The sequence below is a fragment of the Melospiza georgiana genome, chromosome 25 (genome assembly GCF_028018845.1).
Source record: "Melospiza georgiana isolate bMelGeo1 chromosome 25, bMelGeo1.pri, whole genome shotgun sequence".
NCBI lineage: Eukaryota > Metazoa > Chordata > Aves > Passeriformes > Passerellidae > Melospiza > Melospiza georgiana.
Genome location: NC_080454.1, coordinates 7,872,104 through 7,887,471, shown reverse-complemented (window position 1 = coordinate 7,887,471; position 15,368 = coordinate 7,872,104). Strand labels below are relative to the sequence as shown.

General features: G+C 53.5%; 2 protein-coding genes across 2 annotated transcripts; both read left to right on the top strand.

Annotated features, from left to right (window-relative positions):
• The first annotated feature begins 412 nt into the window (after positions 1–412).
• Positions 413–4,725, top strand: LOC131093392 (uncharacterized). Its single transcript, XM_058040544.1, has 5 exons — positions 413–566; positions 982–1,283; positions 1,662–1,788; positions 2,235–3,209; positions 3,610–4,725. Exons 1-5 carry the CDS (start codon positions 552–554, stop codon positions 3,838–3,840), a joined length of 1,650 nt encoding a protein of 549 aa, XP_057896527.1. The 5' UTR covers positions 413–551; the 3' UTR covers positions 3,841–4,725.
• A 7,717-nt stretch (positions 4,726–12,442) lies between these two features.
• Positions 12,443–14,471, top strand: LOC131093441 (uncharacterized). Its single transcript, XM_058040606.1, has 2 exons — positions 12,443–12,623; positions 13,049–14,471. The coding sequence occupies exons 1-2, from the start codon at positions 12,462–12,464 to the stop codon at positions 13,520–13,522; spliced, it is 636 nt and encodes a 211-aa protein (XP_057896589.1). The 5' UTR covers positions 12,443–12,461; the 3' UTR covers positions 13,523–14,471.
• Positions 14,472–15,368: the final 897 nt, after the last annotated feature.

Here is a 15,368-nt window from a genome sequence, read left to right as displayed (position 1 = left end):
CCTCGGCGCCCCCAAATTCCCGCCCGGCCCCCGCGGCCTCGGCCCCGCTTCGCCTCCCCTGGGCCCCACCGGGACCACAATGCCCACAATGCAGCGCGGCTCTGACGACAGCGGAAGCCCCGGGCCGCCGCCTGGGGGGGACTTCAGATTACTTCTGCCAGGCACAGCTTCTGATTCGTCCGCGCGGCTTTTGGCGCTTCTCGCCACAGGTCTCGCGAGAGAAAGAAGACGCCAATTTGAGTGACGGCAACTCTGTGGGCTCCTAAATGCGGCCGGTAACGGCGGAGTCCGCCTGGAAATGGCGAGATGGAGCCTAAATCCCCTGGGGATGGAGCCTAGACCCCCTGGGATCGAGCTGAAGCAGCCACCCATGCATTGGAGCGGTACCGGAAAGGGCGGGCAGTGACCTCGCCCCGCCCCTTTGGCGCCCCTCGCGCGATTGATCCGCCATTACCACGGGCACCGCCAGCGGGGCCGGTTCTGTGCCTGGACCGGCGCCTGTGCCGGGACTCGTTCGCCACCCGAGTGTCCCCAAGGTGTCCCCAGTGACGATGGAGCTCCAAGAGGTGCGGCAGGAAAGGGGAGAGGTGACACGGAGGGGATAGCGGGGACGGGGTGGGGCGGGGACCCGGCCGGTAGCGGGGGCGATGGGGCAGAAGGAACAGTGGGGCATGGGGAGGACACGGGCGGTGGCGGGAGGGGACAGGGGGGCGCAAAGGGGACAGGCGGGAGTGGCAGGAAGGGGGGAGGTGACAGAGGGGTGGAAGGGGGGTACAACAGGGGATGGTGAAAGGCGGCAGTGGGGAACGGTGGGGGTGGCAAAGGGGGGACCAAGAGGGGACAAGGGGGTGACAGAGGGACAGAGGGGACAGCAGAGCCCTCCAGGGAGAGGACAAAGGGGACCCTGGGAGGGCACAGGGGCTACCGTAGGAGGCCGCAAGTGCCACCAGCTCCGTGACACCTCCCCTGTCCCCTGCCCAGCGGTTCCAGGCCCTGCTGCAGCCACGGGTCACCATGCCGTCCATCACGGGGCTGGACACCGCGTTCTACCTAGAGAAGGAGACGCTGTTGCGCAGATTAGAGAGAGAGTGGAAGTCGAGCTCCACCAGTGAGCTTCAGAAGCACCTGGCGTACATTGATGCCACCTGGGGGCACCGCACTGCCGCCTTCGATGGTGATAACCTTGTCGCCTTCCTGAGCGTCTACAAGAGCAACCCATGGGCCTGGCACAGGCGTATGACAGTGGAACTGGAGGAACTGTTCATGTCTCGACTTCTGTACAGGTGGGTCCAGCTGGCCAGGAAGGCCACCAAGCTCTGCAAAGCCTGCAGGGAGACGGCCACTGAGGTGGCTGCCAGCGAGGCAACAAGGGCCACCATGGAGAGACAGCGGGTGGAGGCGGCCCTGGGGCTGCTGGAGCGCTTGGTGGCCGCGTGTGACGAAGCCACCGCTTTCTCCCCCAAGCTGCAGCGCCTGCTCAGGGACACCAAGACCACTTTTGGGGGTAAAAATAAGGCATCCCGCAAAGTGCGCAATGTCTTGGTGGCCAAGGTGGCCGTGGCCGAGCAGCTGTGGGGGGCTAGTGGCCACCTAGTCAAGGATTTCCTGGAGAGAGCGGTTGACAACATCATTGAGTTCTCTTTCACCATTTGTCCCGACAGCTCCCTTGCCTATGATGAGGCTGACTGGTGCCTAAGAGCCGTTGAGGACATCCCAAGGCCCCTCCGATCGCCGGAGCGCTCCCAGAGCAACCCCCAGGTGTCCCCAGTGAGCGGGGAGCCCCAGGAGGTGCGATGGGTGGGGGTGGGGACAGGGGGGACACTGAGGGGGAGCAGGCCATTACTGGGGATGGAGGAAACACGGGGGTGGCAGGAGGGGACAGGAGGTTGCATGGGGGACAGGAGGGAGTGGCTGGAAGGGGGGAGGTGATAGAGAGGGGAAGGGACATGAGGGAGGAGGGTGCAGTGGGGAATGGGGGGGACACGGCAGGGAGGGGACACTGGGGTGGTGGTGGTGGCAGAGGGGACAGCAGTGGGAGCAGGGGGGTGGCAGAGTGGACAGCAGGAGGGCAGGGGCTGGGAGAGGTTACGAGGGGAGGGGCAGGGGGTGGCAGAGGGAACAAGAGGCTGACAAAGGGATTGAGGGGACAAAGGGGATCCCTCAAGGGGCAGGGGTCACCACAGGGAGCCGTAAGTGCCACCAGGTCCCTGACAACTCCCCTGTCCCCTCCCCAGCTGTCCCCGGCCCTGCTGCTGCCGCAGGTCACCATGGTGGCCATCCTGGGCAAGCAGGCAGACATCTTGCCCAGGCGGGGCACAAAGCGGCTCAAGTCCCTAGAGTACCTGTACTCGAAGCTGGTGGACTTCTGCGGGAAGCTGGGGGCCACCATGAAGTCCATTCAAGACCCATGGTGGCGCCGCAATGTCACCTCCAACGATAAAGCCCCTCCCGCCTCCCTGAGCATGGCTCTGGCCGCCTACCAGCACACCCAATGGACCACCTGGGGCCATGTGGTAGCGGAGGCCTGGCACTGGCTGGGGTCGCTGAATGGGCAATTGAAGAACAGCGCCGAGGTGGCCAGGGCAGCCCCCGAGCTCCTCAGCATCTGCAGGGAATTGGCCGCCGAGGCGGCCACTGAGGAGGCCACCGCCCGGGCCAGGGAGCAGCAGGCACGGGCTGCCCGTTATGGGGCAGCTCGGGAACGCATGGTGGGGCTGGGCAAGGATGAGAGGGCCAGGCGGAAAACCCGGGTGAAGAGAGAGGCCAGGGTGGCTGCCAGCAAGGCAAGAAGGGCCACCATGATGACACAGCGGGTGGAGGCGGCCCTGGGGCTGCTGGAGCGCTTGGTGGCCGCATGTGACGAAGCCACTGCGTTCCCCCAGGAGCTGCAGCGCAGGGTTGGGGACATTGTGGATGCCCTGGAGAGCATGAACGACGAGCCCCCCAATGTCCCTGAGGACTTGGTGGCCCAGGTGGCCAAAGCCGAGTGGCTGTGGGAGGCCAATGCCCACCTGGCCAAGGGTCACCTGGTGGGGGCAATTGACAACATCACCAAGTTCTTGTCCAATGGTGGTCGTGCCAGCCCCAGTGTCAGTGAGGTGGCCGAGCAGTGCCGAAGAGCCACTGAAGGCACCCCAAGGCTCCTTCAACCCCCGGAGCATCCTCAGAGCATCCCTGAGATGTCCCCAGTGAGCACGGAGCCCCAAGAGGTGCGATGAGGGGTTTGTGGGGGTAGAGAGGGGGACGCGGGGCAGGGGAAGGGGCAATAGGGGATGGAGGGGACACGGGGGGTGGCAGGAGGGGACAGGGGATCTCAAAGGGGACAGGAGGGAGTGGCGGGAAGGGGGAGGTGACAGAGGAGTGGAGGGGAAATGGGGGGGGGGCAGTGGGGGATGGGGGGGACAGTGGAGAGGAGGGGACACGGGGGCTGGTGGGGAGTGGCAGACGGGACAGTGAGGGGTGGCATAGGGGACAGCAGTGGCCGCAGAGGGGACAAGACGCCGACAAAGGGACAGAGGGGACAAAGGGGAACCCGGGAGGACACAGGGGCCACTCCAGGAGGCCACAAGTGCCACCATGTCCCTGACACCACCCCTGTCTCTTCGCCAGCTGAACGTGGCCCTGCTGAACCACAACACTGATGACTCCATCTGTCTCAACTCCGATCTTGCTGACGCTTCCACCTCTCTGTGCCCGGCCCCGGCCGCCTACGAGAACACCGCGTTGACCACCTGGGGTGAGAAGGGATCAGGTGACAATGGTGGCCAGCGAGTGGCACAGGTCGGTGTCCACGTTGGAGGACAGCTGGACCCAGCTGACCAGAGAGGCCATCAAGCATAACAGTGTTCTCCCGTGCCGCCATTTCCGCACTGCTTTGGCAGCCAAGGTGACCAGGGCTGAGTGGCTGTGGGTGGCCAGCCGCCTCCTGGCCAGGGACCACTTGGTGGGGGCACTTGGGGACATCGACACCATCTTCAGGTGTGGTGACACCAATGGCTCCATCGCCCGCGCGGTAGCTGAGCTGTGCCAAAGAGCTGCTGAGGACATCCCAAATCTGCTGCAGGGACAGTGATGTCCCCAATGTGACATCATCAGGGCAGTGACATCATCAGGGACATGGCTGTCCTTTTTTCTGCCTTGCCATGTAGGATTTGAAACAAATATAGGGAATTTTCTGGGAAGTTTCACTGAAATTGACCCAAAGCCTGATGGGAATTCCCAGGGTAATGTCACTGGGGACACTCAGGGACATTCTGGGGACACTCAGGGACAGGGGTGAATGAGTCCCATCAAGATCTTCCAGCTTTTCACTGTGCCTGCAGCAGACATGGGTTATAAATGACACTAACTGGCTTCTGCATTTCTGTATTGGCTTTTCCGCATTGTTATGAATCACCAGCAATTTGATTATGGAGGGGCTTTGACAGCTGGCCTGCAAGCAAAGCTGAGTTAAGAGAAGAAGTAACAATTGATGGTTACTAAATGTATCCATAGGAAGGGAGATGACAAGGCCATCAGCATGGAAACGGTTTGGAAAAGATAGATGAAAATTTTTGTTAGCTACACTATGTGCCTAAGTACATGTATACGTGCCTTAATAAATTTCTGTAAAACTTTTGCCACTTATATTGACACTAATTGCTTTGCACCAATTAATATCAAGCTTTGTTAAGAGTATATAAACTGGAGAACATGCAGAATAAAAAACTTTATCTTCTTGGACCCTGATTACATGTGTGTGACATACACATCCAACCTAATGGTGGCATTTGATACTGATACTGATTATCGATGATTCCTTGTAGCTGCTGGTTGGTGCAATATAATCTGTCAGTTCCTGTGTGCACCGTACAGCCTATTAATTATTAATTAATACCATCTATAAAGACTAGACTGGGCTGATCTGTGCTCTGTGTCAGACACATCACTGACCCCATTGAGAGACGAGTGGTCAATAAATCCATCCCAACGTTCCTTGAGGGGAGCACAGCCAGGGAGCTGCTTCAAGGCACTGTCACTGAGATATTTTCCCTTTGAAAACCCTGGGTGGGATGGAAATACACCCGAGCAGATGGCAAAATTAAAATTATATCAAAGCCTTGTGGAATGTGGGTTAAAACATGGGGTCTCTAATGCTGTAAATTGGTCAAAGCTTCACCAAGTGAGGCAAAATGATGATGAATCACACACTGATTTTTTAAACAGGTGAAGAGAAACTGCCATCAAATATACTGATCTGGATCCTGAGTCAGTTGATGGCAAAGCACATCTGGTTTTGTTTTGTGTGGGTCAGGCTTCAAATGATATAAGAAGAAAAGACAAAGGGAGTTCAAGACATGGATAAACTGCTGGAGGTTGCCTGGAAGGTGTTTTGAGACAGGGGCCCAACTGAAAGAGTTAATCCCAGCCTAGCAAGAAGGCAACTCAGGAAAAGTCACCCAAGAAAGCTTCCCCTCTGGAGAAGGCTCAGAGTGCATCCTGTAAGAAATGGGGACATTGGAAAAAGGACTGTCCGGTGCTGAAAGAAAAATCATCAGTCCCTCTCGTAGCAGCGGTGCCCAGCGGGGAATAATGAGCATTGACTCCATGATTGCAGCAGGCTGATCAATCCCTTTGTTATACCATCCTTTACTACTAAGAACAACCCATGGCCCTTGCCAGACAGTCACAACACACACGTGGATCCAATTGGCCAATCAAGCCAAACAACCATCGCCAGTGGCCTGTTGTTCTGGTTTGAAAGCAAAAGCTGTGAGAGACTCCAAGTCAAAAATACTATTTATTAGGAAAAGGGAACAAACCCAAAATACATGAAATACAAGAGAAAAAGTTATATAAACGTATAATGTACATATTAATACATAATGTACATATGTATCTGAAAGATATACATATGTACAGAGATATAGATAAATCTAAAATACATAATGAAACTTTACACTCAGTTCTCACTTAAAATTAGTTCTTGTGGTACACAAGGGGTTTCCCCATCCTTCTGCATTATCCACCCAGTGTATCCAGGTCCTTGAGCAAAAACCTTCCTGCTCCAATTTGGGTGCCAAAATTATGTACTAGTTTGAATGCAAAACCACTGAGTGACTCCAAGTCAAAAATACTATTGATTTGGAAAAAGGAAAAAATTCCCAAAATACATGAAATACAAAAGAAAAAGATATAGAAATGTATAATATACATAATAATGTATAGAAAAGATATATAGATGAAAATATATATAGATATAGATATATATAAAATAGAGAATGAGACTTTACACACAATCCTAACTTAAATTTAGGTCTCCTTGTGGTGCATAAGGGGTTTCCCCGTCCTTCTGCATTACCCACCAAGCAGAATCAGGTCTTTGAGCAAAAACCTTGCTGCCCACGTTTGGCGCCAAAATTATGTTCTGGTTTGAAAGCAAAACCAGTGTGACACTCCAAGGCAGAAATGCAATTTATTAGGAAAAGGGAAAAAAACCCAAAACACATCCAATAATGCAAAATCAAAGCACTGACAGAGTCAGAACACAACCTGACACCCTGCTAGTTAGCGTGGTGGTAGCAGTCCATATGAAATGGTCTCGTTGAAGTGGTGATCCCATAGAAAAGATCTGGCAGCTCTTGTCCTCTGGAAACCAGTGGGTAAGGGCTGCCTGTTCTGTCCCAAAGCCCAGATGATATCCAGGTGGGGATGCTGAGCTCCTCCCCCTTGGGCAGAGCATCTCCCAATGGGCTGATATCGTTCTGAGTCATGATTGGTCCTTGATTGCCCATCCAACAGAAATGGCTCCTGGAGGGAGTTATCACTGAGTCATGATTTCAGTTAGTCAACCCTCACTAAGATAGGGAGACTTTGCAACTGTCTCTAAAAAATTATTGAATAGAAGAGGTGGACGATTTTAGTTTCATTTTGGGAAACATTGCCGCTGTTTTGATAATTACTGTTTTCCTTTCCTCCCAGCTTCACTTGCTCCCCTGCTCTGATTTTCTCTGAAAAGCAATATTGTGTTTACGTAGTAACAGTGGCAAATAAGTTGTCCTCAGCTGTCAAACAGGAAACTACAAATTGTGTGTGACCTGGAAGGATTTCACGGTAACGTCTTTATTAGTTTCGGATTGGAAGGTTGGGAAAGCTGGGAGCAATCTGTGAGATTTTAAACGGGAGCTGCTGCTCAGTGCATTGAATTGATGGGTTCATGTAGGGATAGAGTATCATTAAATAAAGGTAATATAGAAAGTAATCTTACCCCCTAATGAGTTGCAGCTGAGCCAATTATTAGAGATTAGGAGCAGGCCTGACTTTAAGAGGCCACACCTGTAGCCAATAAGGAGAGTGTTATAAAAGGGTGGATTGGTTGGCTGAGGGAACTGCAGTCAGTTGGCTGCTGCGAGGACAAGGAAGAGTCAGTGCCTGGAGGAGCTGCCTACAGGAAACATCAAGCAGGTACAAAACCCAGGCAATATGGAACCCTTGCAGTGTAATGACAATAGAACCTTTGCGCTATAATGACAACAACTGGTGACCCCAACGTGATTCTGGAGAAGGATTCGGGATGAAAATATGACCCCACGGATTCGGGAGAAAAAGGACTTCAATACTGAATTATATTACCCCGTGGATTCGGGACTAAACTATATGACCCCATAGGCTGGGGAAACGGGACTCAACTGTATGAGCCTGCGGATTCAGGAGAAAGGACTCCACTATATGACCTCATGGATTCGGAAATGGAAAAAGGACTTAAGTATCAACCCATGTGATCCTGTGGTGATTCAGGAAAAAAGACTTAAACATTAAGCAACGTGATCCCATGGTGATCTGGGTAGAGAAAGCAACTGTCAGAACTGGAAAAAAAAATAGTTTCATTATTCAGTACAATGTGTTTGTTGATCGGTAAAATATATCAATTGCAGCTATTAATGTTTGTTAAATAAGAGTATAAAAGATTTTGAGGATAAGTACTTTGTAAATTGAGAAAAGCTGCAAAACTGAGCCAACACTTGGAAACATATATATTTGTATTATAATATGTTGTCTCAACATTTGTATAACTATTAGTTCTGAATGAAATATATGAATGTGTCATAATGTTAATTTATTTGCACATCCTTCTAGAAATGCTGCAACTCCATAATTAAAAGAAAAAGGGGGAATTGTAGGGGGATAGAATATAAGTAAATAAAGGTAATACAGAAAGTAATCTTATCCCCTAAAGAGTTGCAGCTGAGCCAATCCTTAAGGATTAGAAGTAGGCCTGATGTTAACAGGTCACAGCTGTGGGCGGGCAATAAGAAGAGTGTTATAGAAGGGTGGATTGGTTGGCTGAGGGAACTGGAGTCAGTGGCTACTGCGAGGACAAGGAAGAGTCAGTGCCTGGAGGAGCTGCCTACAAGAGACATCAAGGAGGTACGAAACTCTAGCGATATGGAACCTTTGCAATGTAATGACAATAGAACTCTTGCACTATAATGTCAACAGGTTCATTAACAGGAGATCAGGAAAAACCATAAACCAATGTCCCTCCTGGTGCCAACAAGCTCTTGGGGATGGGAACAGAATACATTCTATATTGGAACCTAGGACAGGGCCATTAATTAATAATTCTCTGCTGCTGATGGGTAATTAATTATTGATTACCTGCTGTTCATGGGCCATTATTCTAAATTCTCTGCTGTTAATGGGCCATACAGTATCACTGCACGGCTGATGGGATGACATCATCCCATTGGGAGATGCTCCGCCCAGGGGGAGGAGCCAAGCATTCCTACCTGGATGGAATCTGAGGTTGGAACACCACAGCAGCCTTTGCCACTGCAATTCCCAGAGGAGCAGCTTTCTTCTTACTTTTTTATTAACTTATTTAAAATTTTTGTCCTTTTTTTTCATTATTGTTATTTTGATTATTGACTTGATTTTTATTATTTTTATTCTTCTTTGCATCTTATTTTTATTTTGTTTTTATTTTCTGTTTCTTTTTAACTTTTATAATTTTTTTATTTTTAATTTTCATTTTATCTTATTTATATTTGATTTCTATATTTAGATTATTTATTATTTTAATTTTGGATTTTATTTTAATCTTAATTTTAGTTTTCTCTTTAATTTTATTATTTTGTTTTTAATATTTTATATTTTATTTACTTTTATTCTTCATTTTATTTTTATCTTATTATTGTTATTATTTGCCTGAGAGCCTTTTAATTTCAAATTTATAACAATTAAGAGAGAGAGGGTTCACATTTCCCATTTCAGGGGTCTCCTGCCTTCCTCAGCACACACCTCTCTGTTCAAACCAAAACACACCAAAGACCCCAAGATTCCACCAAAATACCATAACACACCACAAAATTACACCAAATCACCCCAAAAATAGCACCAAAATACGCTGAAATCCCATTGGACCCTCAAAGTACCCCCAAATCCCATCAGGGACCCTGAAATTGCACCAAAACACCACAAAATTACACTAAAATACCCCAAAATCCTGTCAGGGATCCCCAAAATCCCCCATATCTGTTCGTGGACCCCAGATTCCCACAAAATTGCCCCAAATCCAGTCAGGGACCCACAAAATCCACTCAGGGGCCCCCCAACATCCCCTCGGGATGCCCCAAACCCAGTCGGGAACCCCCAAGATACCTCTGAACACCCTCAGGACCACCAAAATCCCTCAGGACGCCCCAAAATCCCCACGAGAAACTTCCTCAGAACGCTGCCAAGTCCCCTCACCACCCCCAAATCCCCTCAGGACCCCCAGGTCTCCCTCAGTGTCCCCCCCAAAACTACTCAGGCACTCAAAAATCTCCTCAGAATCCATGCAGATTCCCTCATGACGCCCCCAGATCCCCTCAGGACCCGCCAATCCCCTCACAACCCCCCCAAAATTCCCCCCTAACCCCCTCAAGATCCCCCCAGATCCCCCCAAACCCCATCAGGACCCTCAATTCTCCCTCAGAACCTGCCAAAATCCACCCAAAAACCCTTCACGACGCACCCAGTTCTCCCTCAGGATCCCCCAAAGTCCCTCAGGACCCTCCAGATCCTCTCAGGATCCCCCAAATCCCCTCAGGATCCTCAATTCTCCCTCACGACCCCCCAAACCCCGTCAGGACCCCCCAATCCCCTCAGGATCTTCAATTCTGCCTCTCACCCCCCAAAATCCCCTCACAACCCTTCCAATCCCCTGATGACTCCACATGCCCCCTCAGGACCTCCTGTCCCTCACAACCACCCAAGGTCCCCTCAGAACCCCCATTTCTCACTCAGGACCCCCCAAATCCCCTCAGGATTCCCCAAAACCTCTCATGACCCCTCACATCCCCTCAGGACGCCCCAAACCCCCTCAGTTTCCCCTCAGTATCCCCAAAGCCCCTCACATCCCCTCAGCCCCCTCACAAACCCCCTCCAAGCCCCCACAGTACTCCCCAGATCCCCTCAGGACCACCCGTTCTCCTTGAGGACCCCAATTGTCCCTCACGACACCCCCAGACCCCCTCAGGACCGCCCAAATCACATCAGATCCTCTCAAATCTCCTCAGGACGCCCAATTCTCCCTCAGGACTCACCAACACTCCCCGCAATCCTTTCATAACCCCTCCAACCCCCTCCTCACGCCCCCCACTTCCCGCTCCCGGTGCTGACCGCTGTCGCCCATCCCGCGCTGCCGGGGGCGGTCCCGGGGCTCCCTCGGCGCCTCCAAATTCCCGCCCCGCCCCCTCCCCCCGAGCCTCGGCCCCGCTCCGCCTCCGCTGGGCCCCACCGGGACCACAATGCCCACAATGCACCGCGGTTCTGCCGGAAGCGGCCACTTGACGCCGCCACGGGAGGGACTTCTGCCAGTACTTCTGCCAGGCACAGCATCTGATTGGTCCGCGCGGCTTTGGGCGCTTCTCGCCAGAGGTCTCGCGAGAGAAGCAGGACGCCAATTTGAGTGACGGCATCTCTGTGGGCTCCTAAATGCGGCCGGGAACGGCAGAATCCGCCTGGAAATGGCGAGATGGAGCCTAAATCCCCTGGGGATGGAGCCTAAATCCCCTGGGGATGGAGCCTAAACCCCCTGGGATCGAGCCGAAGCAGCCACCCATGCATTGGAGCGGTAGCGGAAATGGCGGGCGGTGACGTCACCGCGCCGCCCCGCCCTTTTGGCGCTCCTCGCGCCACGGTTCCGCCGCCGCTGCGCGCGCCGCCAGCCGCGCCGGTTCTGTCCCGGGACTCGTTCGCCACCCGAGCGTCCCCAGGGTGTCCCCGGTGACGATGGAGGCCAAAGAGGTGCGACAGGAAAGGGGAGAGGTGACACGGGGGGTACCCGGCCGGTAGCGGGGACAATGGGGGAGAAGGGACATAGTGGGGGGTATGGGGACACGGGGGGTGGCGATGGTGGCAAAGGGGACAGCAGTGGGAGCGGGGGGGTGGCAAAGTGGACAGCAAGAGGGCAGGGGCTGGCAGGGGCTGGGAGGGGCTACGAGGGGAGGGGCAGGGGTGTCAGGGAGATCAAGAGGCTGACAAAGGGATTTACGAGACAAAGGGGAGCCCTCGGGGACAGGGGGCCAGCCCAAGAGGCTGTAAGTGCCACCAGGTCCCTGACACCTCCCCTGTCCCCTCCCCAGCTGTCCCCAGCCCTGCTGCAGCCACAGGTCACCGTGGTGGCCACCCTGGGCGAGCTGCTGGACACCCTGCCCAGGTGGGACGAGGTGCCGCTCAAGTCCCTAGAGTACCTGTACTCCAAGCTGGTGGACTTCAGCAGGAAGCTCAGGGACACCACGGAGTCCATTTATGACACCTGGTGGCACCGTGATGTCACCTCCAACAATAAAGCCCGTCCCGCCTCCCTGAGTGGAGCTCTGGCCGCCTATGAGAACACCCCATGGACCTCCTGGGACTGCGTGAAAATGGTGGCCAGGCACTGGCTGGGGTCGGCGGATAAGTGCCTGGAGAACAGCACCGAGCTGGGCAGGAAGGCCACCGAGCTCCTCAACACCTGCAGGGATTTGGCCACTGAGGAAGCCACTGAGGAAGCCACTGAGGAAGCCACCGCCACTGCCCGGGCCAGGGAGCAGCTGGGCCTGGCTGCCCATTATTGGACAGCTCAGGAAAACATGGTGGAGCTGGGTCAGGCCCTGGGCAGGGAGGAGGAGGCCGAGGTGGTGGCCGGACATGAAGCCTGGGTGAGGAGAGAGGCTGTGGTGGCTGCCAGTGAGGCAAGAAGGGCCACCATGGAGAGACAGCGGCTGGAGGTGTCCCTGGAGCTGGTGGAGCGCTTGGTGGCCGCGTGTGACAAAGCCACCGCCTTCCCCCGGGAGCTGCAGCGCAGGGTTGGGGACATCGTGGCTACCCTGGAGGGCACAAATGAGGTGTCCCCCGATGTCCCCAAGGACTTGGTGGCCAAGGTGGCCGTGGCCGAGCAGCTGTGGGAGGCCAACGCCCGCCTGGTCAATGATCACCTGGTGGGGGCAGTTGATGACATGACCAAGTGCTTGTCCACTGGTGGTCCCACCAGCCCCTGTGCCTGCGGGGTGGCCGAGCGGTGCCAAAGAGCCATTGAGGACATCCCAAGGCTCCTTCGACCTCCGGAGTGTCCCCAAATCATCCCCAAGCTCTCCCCAGTGAGCATGGAGCCCCAAAAGGTGCAACTGGGACGGGGAAAAGGGGGCAGTGGGGGATGGGGGAGGGGGTGGCGGGAGAGGACGGAGTCACAAAGGGGATGGGGGGAGGGAACACGGAGGGGGAGGGGCAGTGGGGGAGGGAGGGACACGGGAGGGGAGGGACACAGGAGCTGGGGGTGTGGCAGAGGGAACAGCAGGGCGTGGCAGGGGCTTCAACTGTGGCGGCACGGAGTGGCACAGTGGAGAGCAGCGGGATCACTGAGGTGGCAGAGGGGACAGCAGGGGAGTGGCAGAGGGGACAGCAGCGGGCGCAGGGGGTGCCAGGGGGGACAAGACACCGACAAAGGGACAGAGGGGACAAAGGGGAACCCGTGAGGACACAGGGGCCGCCACAGGAGGCCACAAGTGCCACCACGTCCCTGACACCTCCCCTGTCTCTTTGCCAGCTGTCCTTGGCCCTGCTGAAGCACAACATTGCTAAGCCCTTCCAGCACTGCTGTTGCGACTCCGATCTTGCTGACGCTCCCACCTCCCTGTGCCCGGCCCTGGCCGCCTACGAGAACATCCCATGGACCACCTGGGGTGAGAAGGGACCAGGTGACAATGGTGGCCAGCGAGTGGCACAGGTCGGTGTCCACGTTGGAGGACAGCTGGACCCAACTGACCAGAGAGGCCATCAAGCTCCGGGACTCCTGCAGGGACATGGCCAACGGCAGGGGCATCACAACGGCCATGGAAGAAGTCTCAAGAAAGGGCATAGAAAAGGCCTTGGGGGGGGCCATAAGAGAAGGTGTCACAGATGTGGGACAGGATGTGGGAGGGGCTGTGGTGGCCAAGAGCCAGGCAAGGGGAGTCAAAACGATGAGACAGCAGGCGGAGGAGCCCCTGGGGCTGCTGAAGCACCTGGTGATTGCATGTAGAAAAATCACAGTGTTCTCCCGGCAGCTGCAGCACATGGCTGGGGGGATCACAGACACCATGAGTGGGACAGGGGAGCCATGCCGCGATTTCCGCGCTGCTTTGGCAGCCAAGGTGACCAGGGCTGAGTGGCTGTGGGTGGCCAGCAGCCTCCTGGCCAGGGACCACTTGGTGGGGGCACTTGGGGACGTCCACACCATCTTCAGGTGTGGTGACCCCGATGGCTCCATCGCCTGAGCGGTGCCAAAAAGCTGCCCAGGACAACCCAAATCTGCTGCAGGGACAGTGATGTCACCAATGTGAGGTCATCAGGGCAGTGACATCATTGGGGACATGGCTGGCATCACCTGTTCTCTTCCCCCATCTCGCCATGTAGGGTTTGAAACAAATATAGGGAATTTTCTGAGAATTTTCACTGAAATTGACCCAAATCCTGATGGGAATTCCCAGGGTAATGTCACTGGGGACACTCAGGGACATTCTGGGGACACTCAGGGACAGGGGTGAATGAGTCCCATCAAGATCTTCCAGCTTTTCACTGTGCCTGCAGCAGAGATGGGTTATAAATGACACTAACTGGCTTCTGCATTTCTGTATTGGCTTTTCCGCATTGTTATGAATCACCAGCAATTTGATTATGGAGGGGCTTTGACAGCTGGCCTGCAAGCAAAGCTGAGTTAAGAGAAGAAGTAACAATTGATGGTTACTAAATGTATCCATAGCAAGGGAGATGACAAGGCCGTCAGCATGGAAACGATTGGAAAAGATAGATGAAAATTTTTGTTAGCTGCACTATGTGCCTAAGTACATGTGTATACGTGCCTTATTAAATTTCTGTAAAACTTTTGCCAATTATATTGACGCTAATTGCTTTGCACCAATTAATATCAAGCTTTGTTAAGAGTATATAAACTGGAGAACATGCAGAATAAAAAACTTTATCTTCTTGGACCCTGATTACATGTGTGTGACATACACATCCAACCTAATGGTGGCATTTGATACTGATATTGATTATCGATGATTGCTTGTAGCTGCTGGTTGGTGCAATATAATCTGTCAGTTCCTGTGTGCACCGTACAGTCTATTAATTATTAATTAATACCATCTATAAAGACTAGACTGGGCTGATCTGTGCTCTGTGTCAGACACATCACTGACCCCATTGAGAGACGAGTGGTCAATAAATCCATCCCAACGTTCCTTGAGGGGAGCACAGCCAGGGAGCTGCTTCAAGGCGCTGTCACTGAGATATTTTCCCTTTGAAACGCTGGGTGGGATGGAAACACACCCGAGCAGATGGCAAAATTAAAATGATACCAAAGCCTCGTGGAATGTGGGTTAAAACATGGGGTCTCTAAAGCTGTAAATTGGTCAAAGCTTCATCAAGTGAGGCAAAATGATGATGAATAAGCCACTGATTTCCTTTCTGGAGTCAGAAATTAAAAGTGCTCTTTTTTACCTTGGGAGAGCTGCATGTCCATGTCATGTTATTTCCTGTCCTGTATCGACATCTGGTGGCCACTCTTTGTCGAACAGCCACAGGTGAGGTCATATCGTTTTACTCCCCCTCCCTGTTTTGGCGTAGTGACTGTGAGCCCTTTGGCACTTTGCCTGCAGCTCTGGTGATAACGGCAAATCCTGTGGGTTTCATGGAGGATTCTCTGGGTTTGGACCCCTGGACGGGTCTCATGGAGCGGAAATGGGTTTCCGTTTCCTGGAGTGATTTTGAAAGATAATTTCTGGGTTCCAGAGAGCAAGGGGTTTTTCTTCAACCCTGCAGAGGCATTCTCTAGGGAGGCGTGGTCTCTCATGGAAGGCCAAGCGCTATTTGATGATTGCACAATA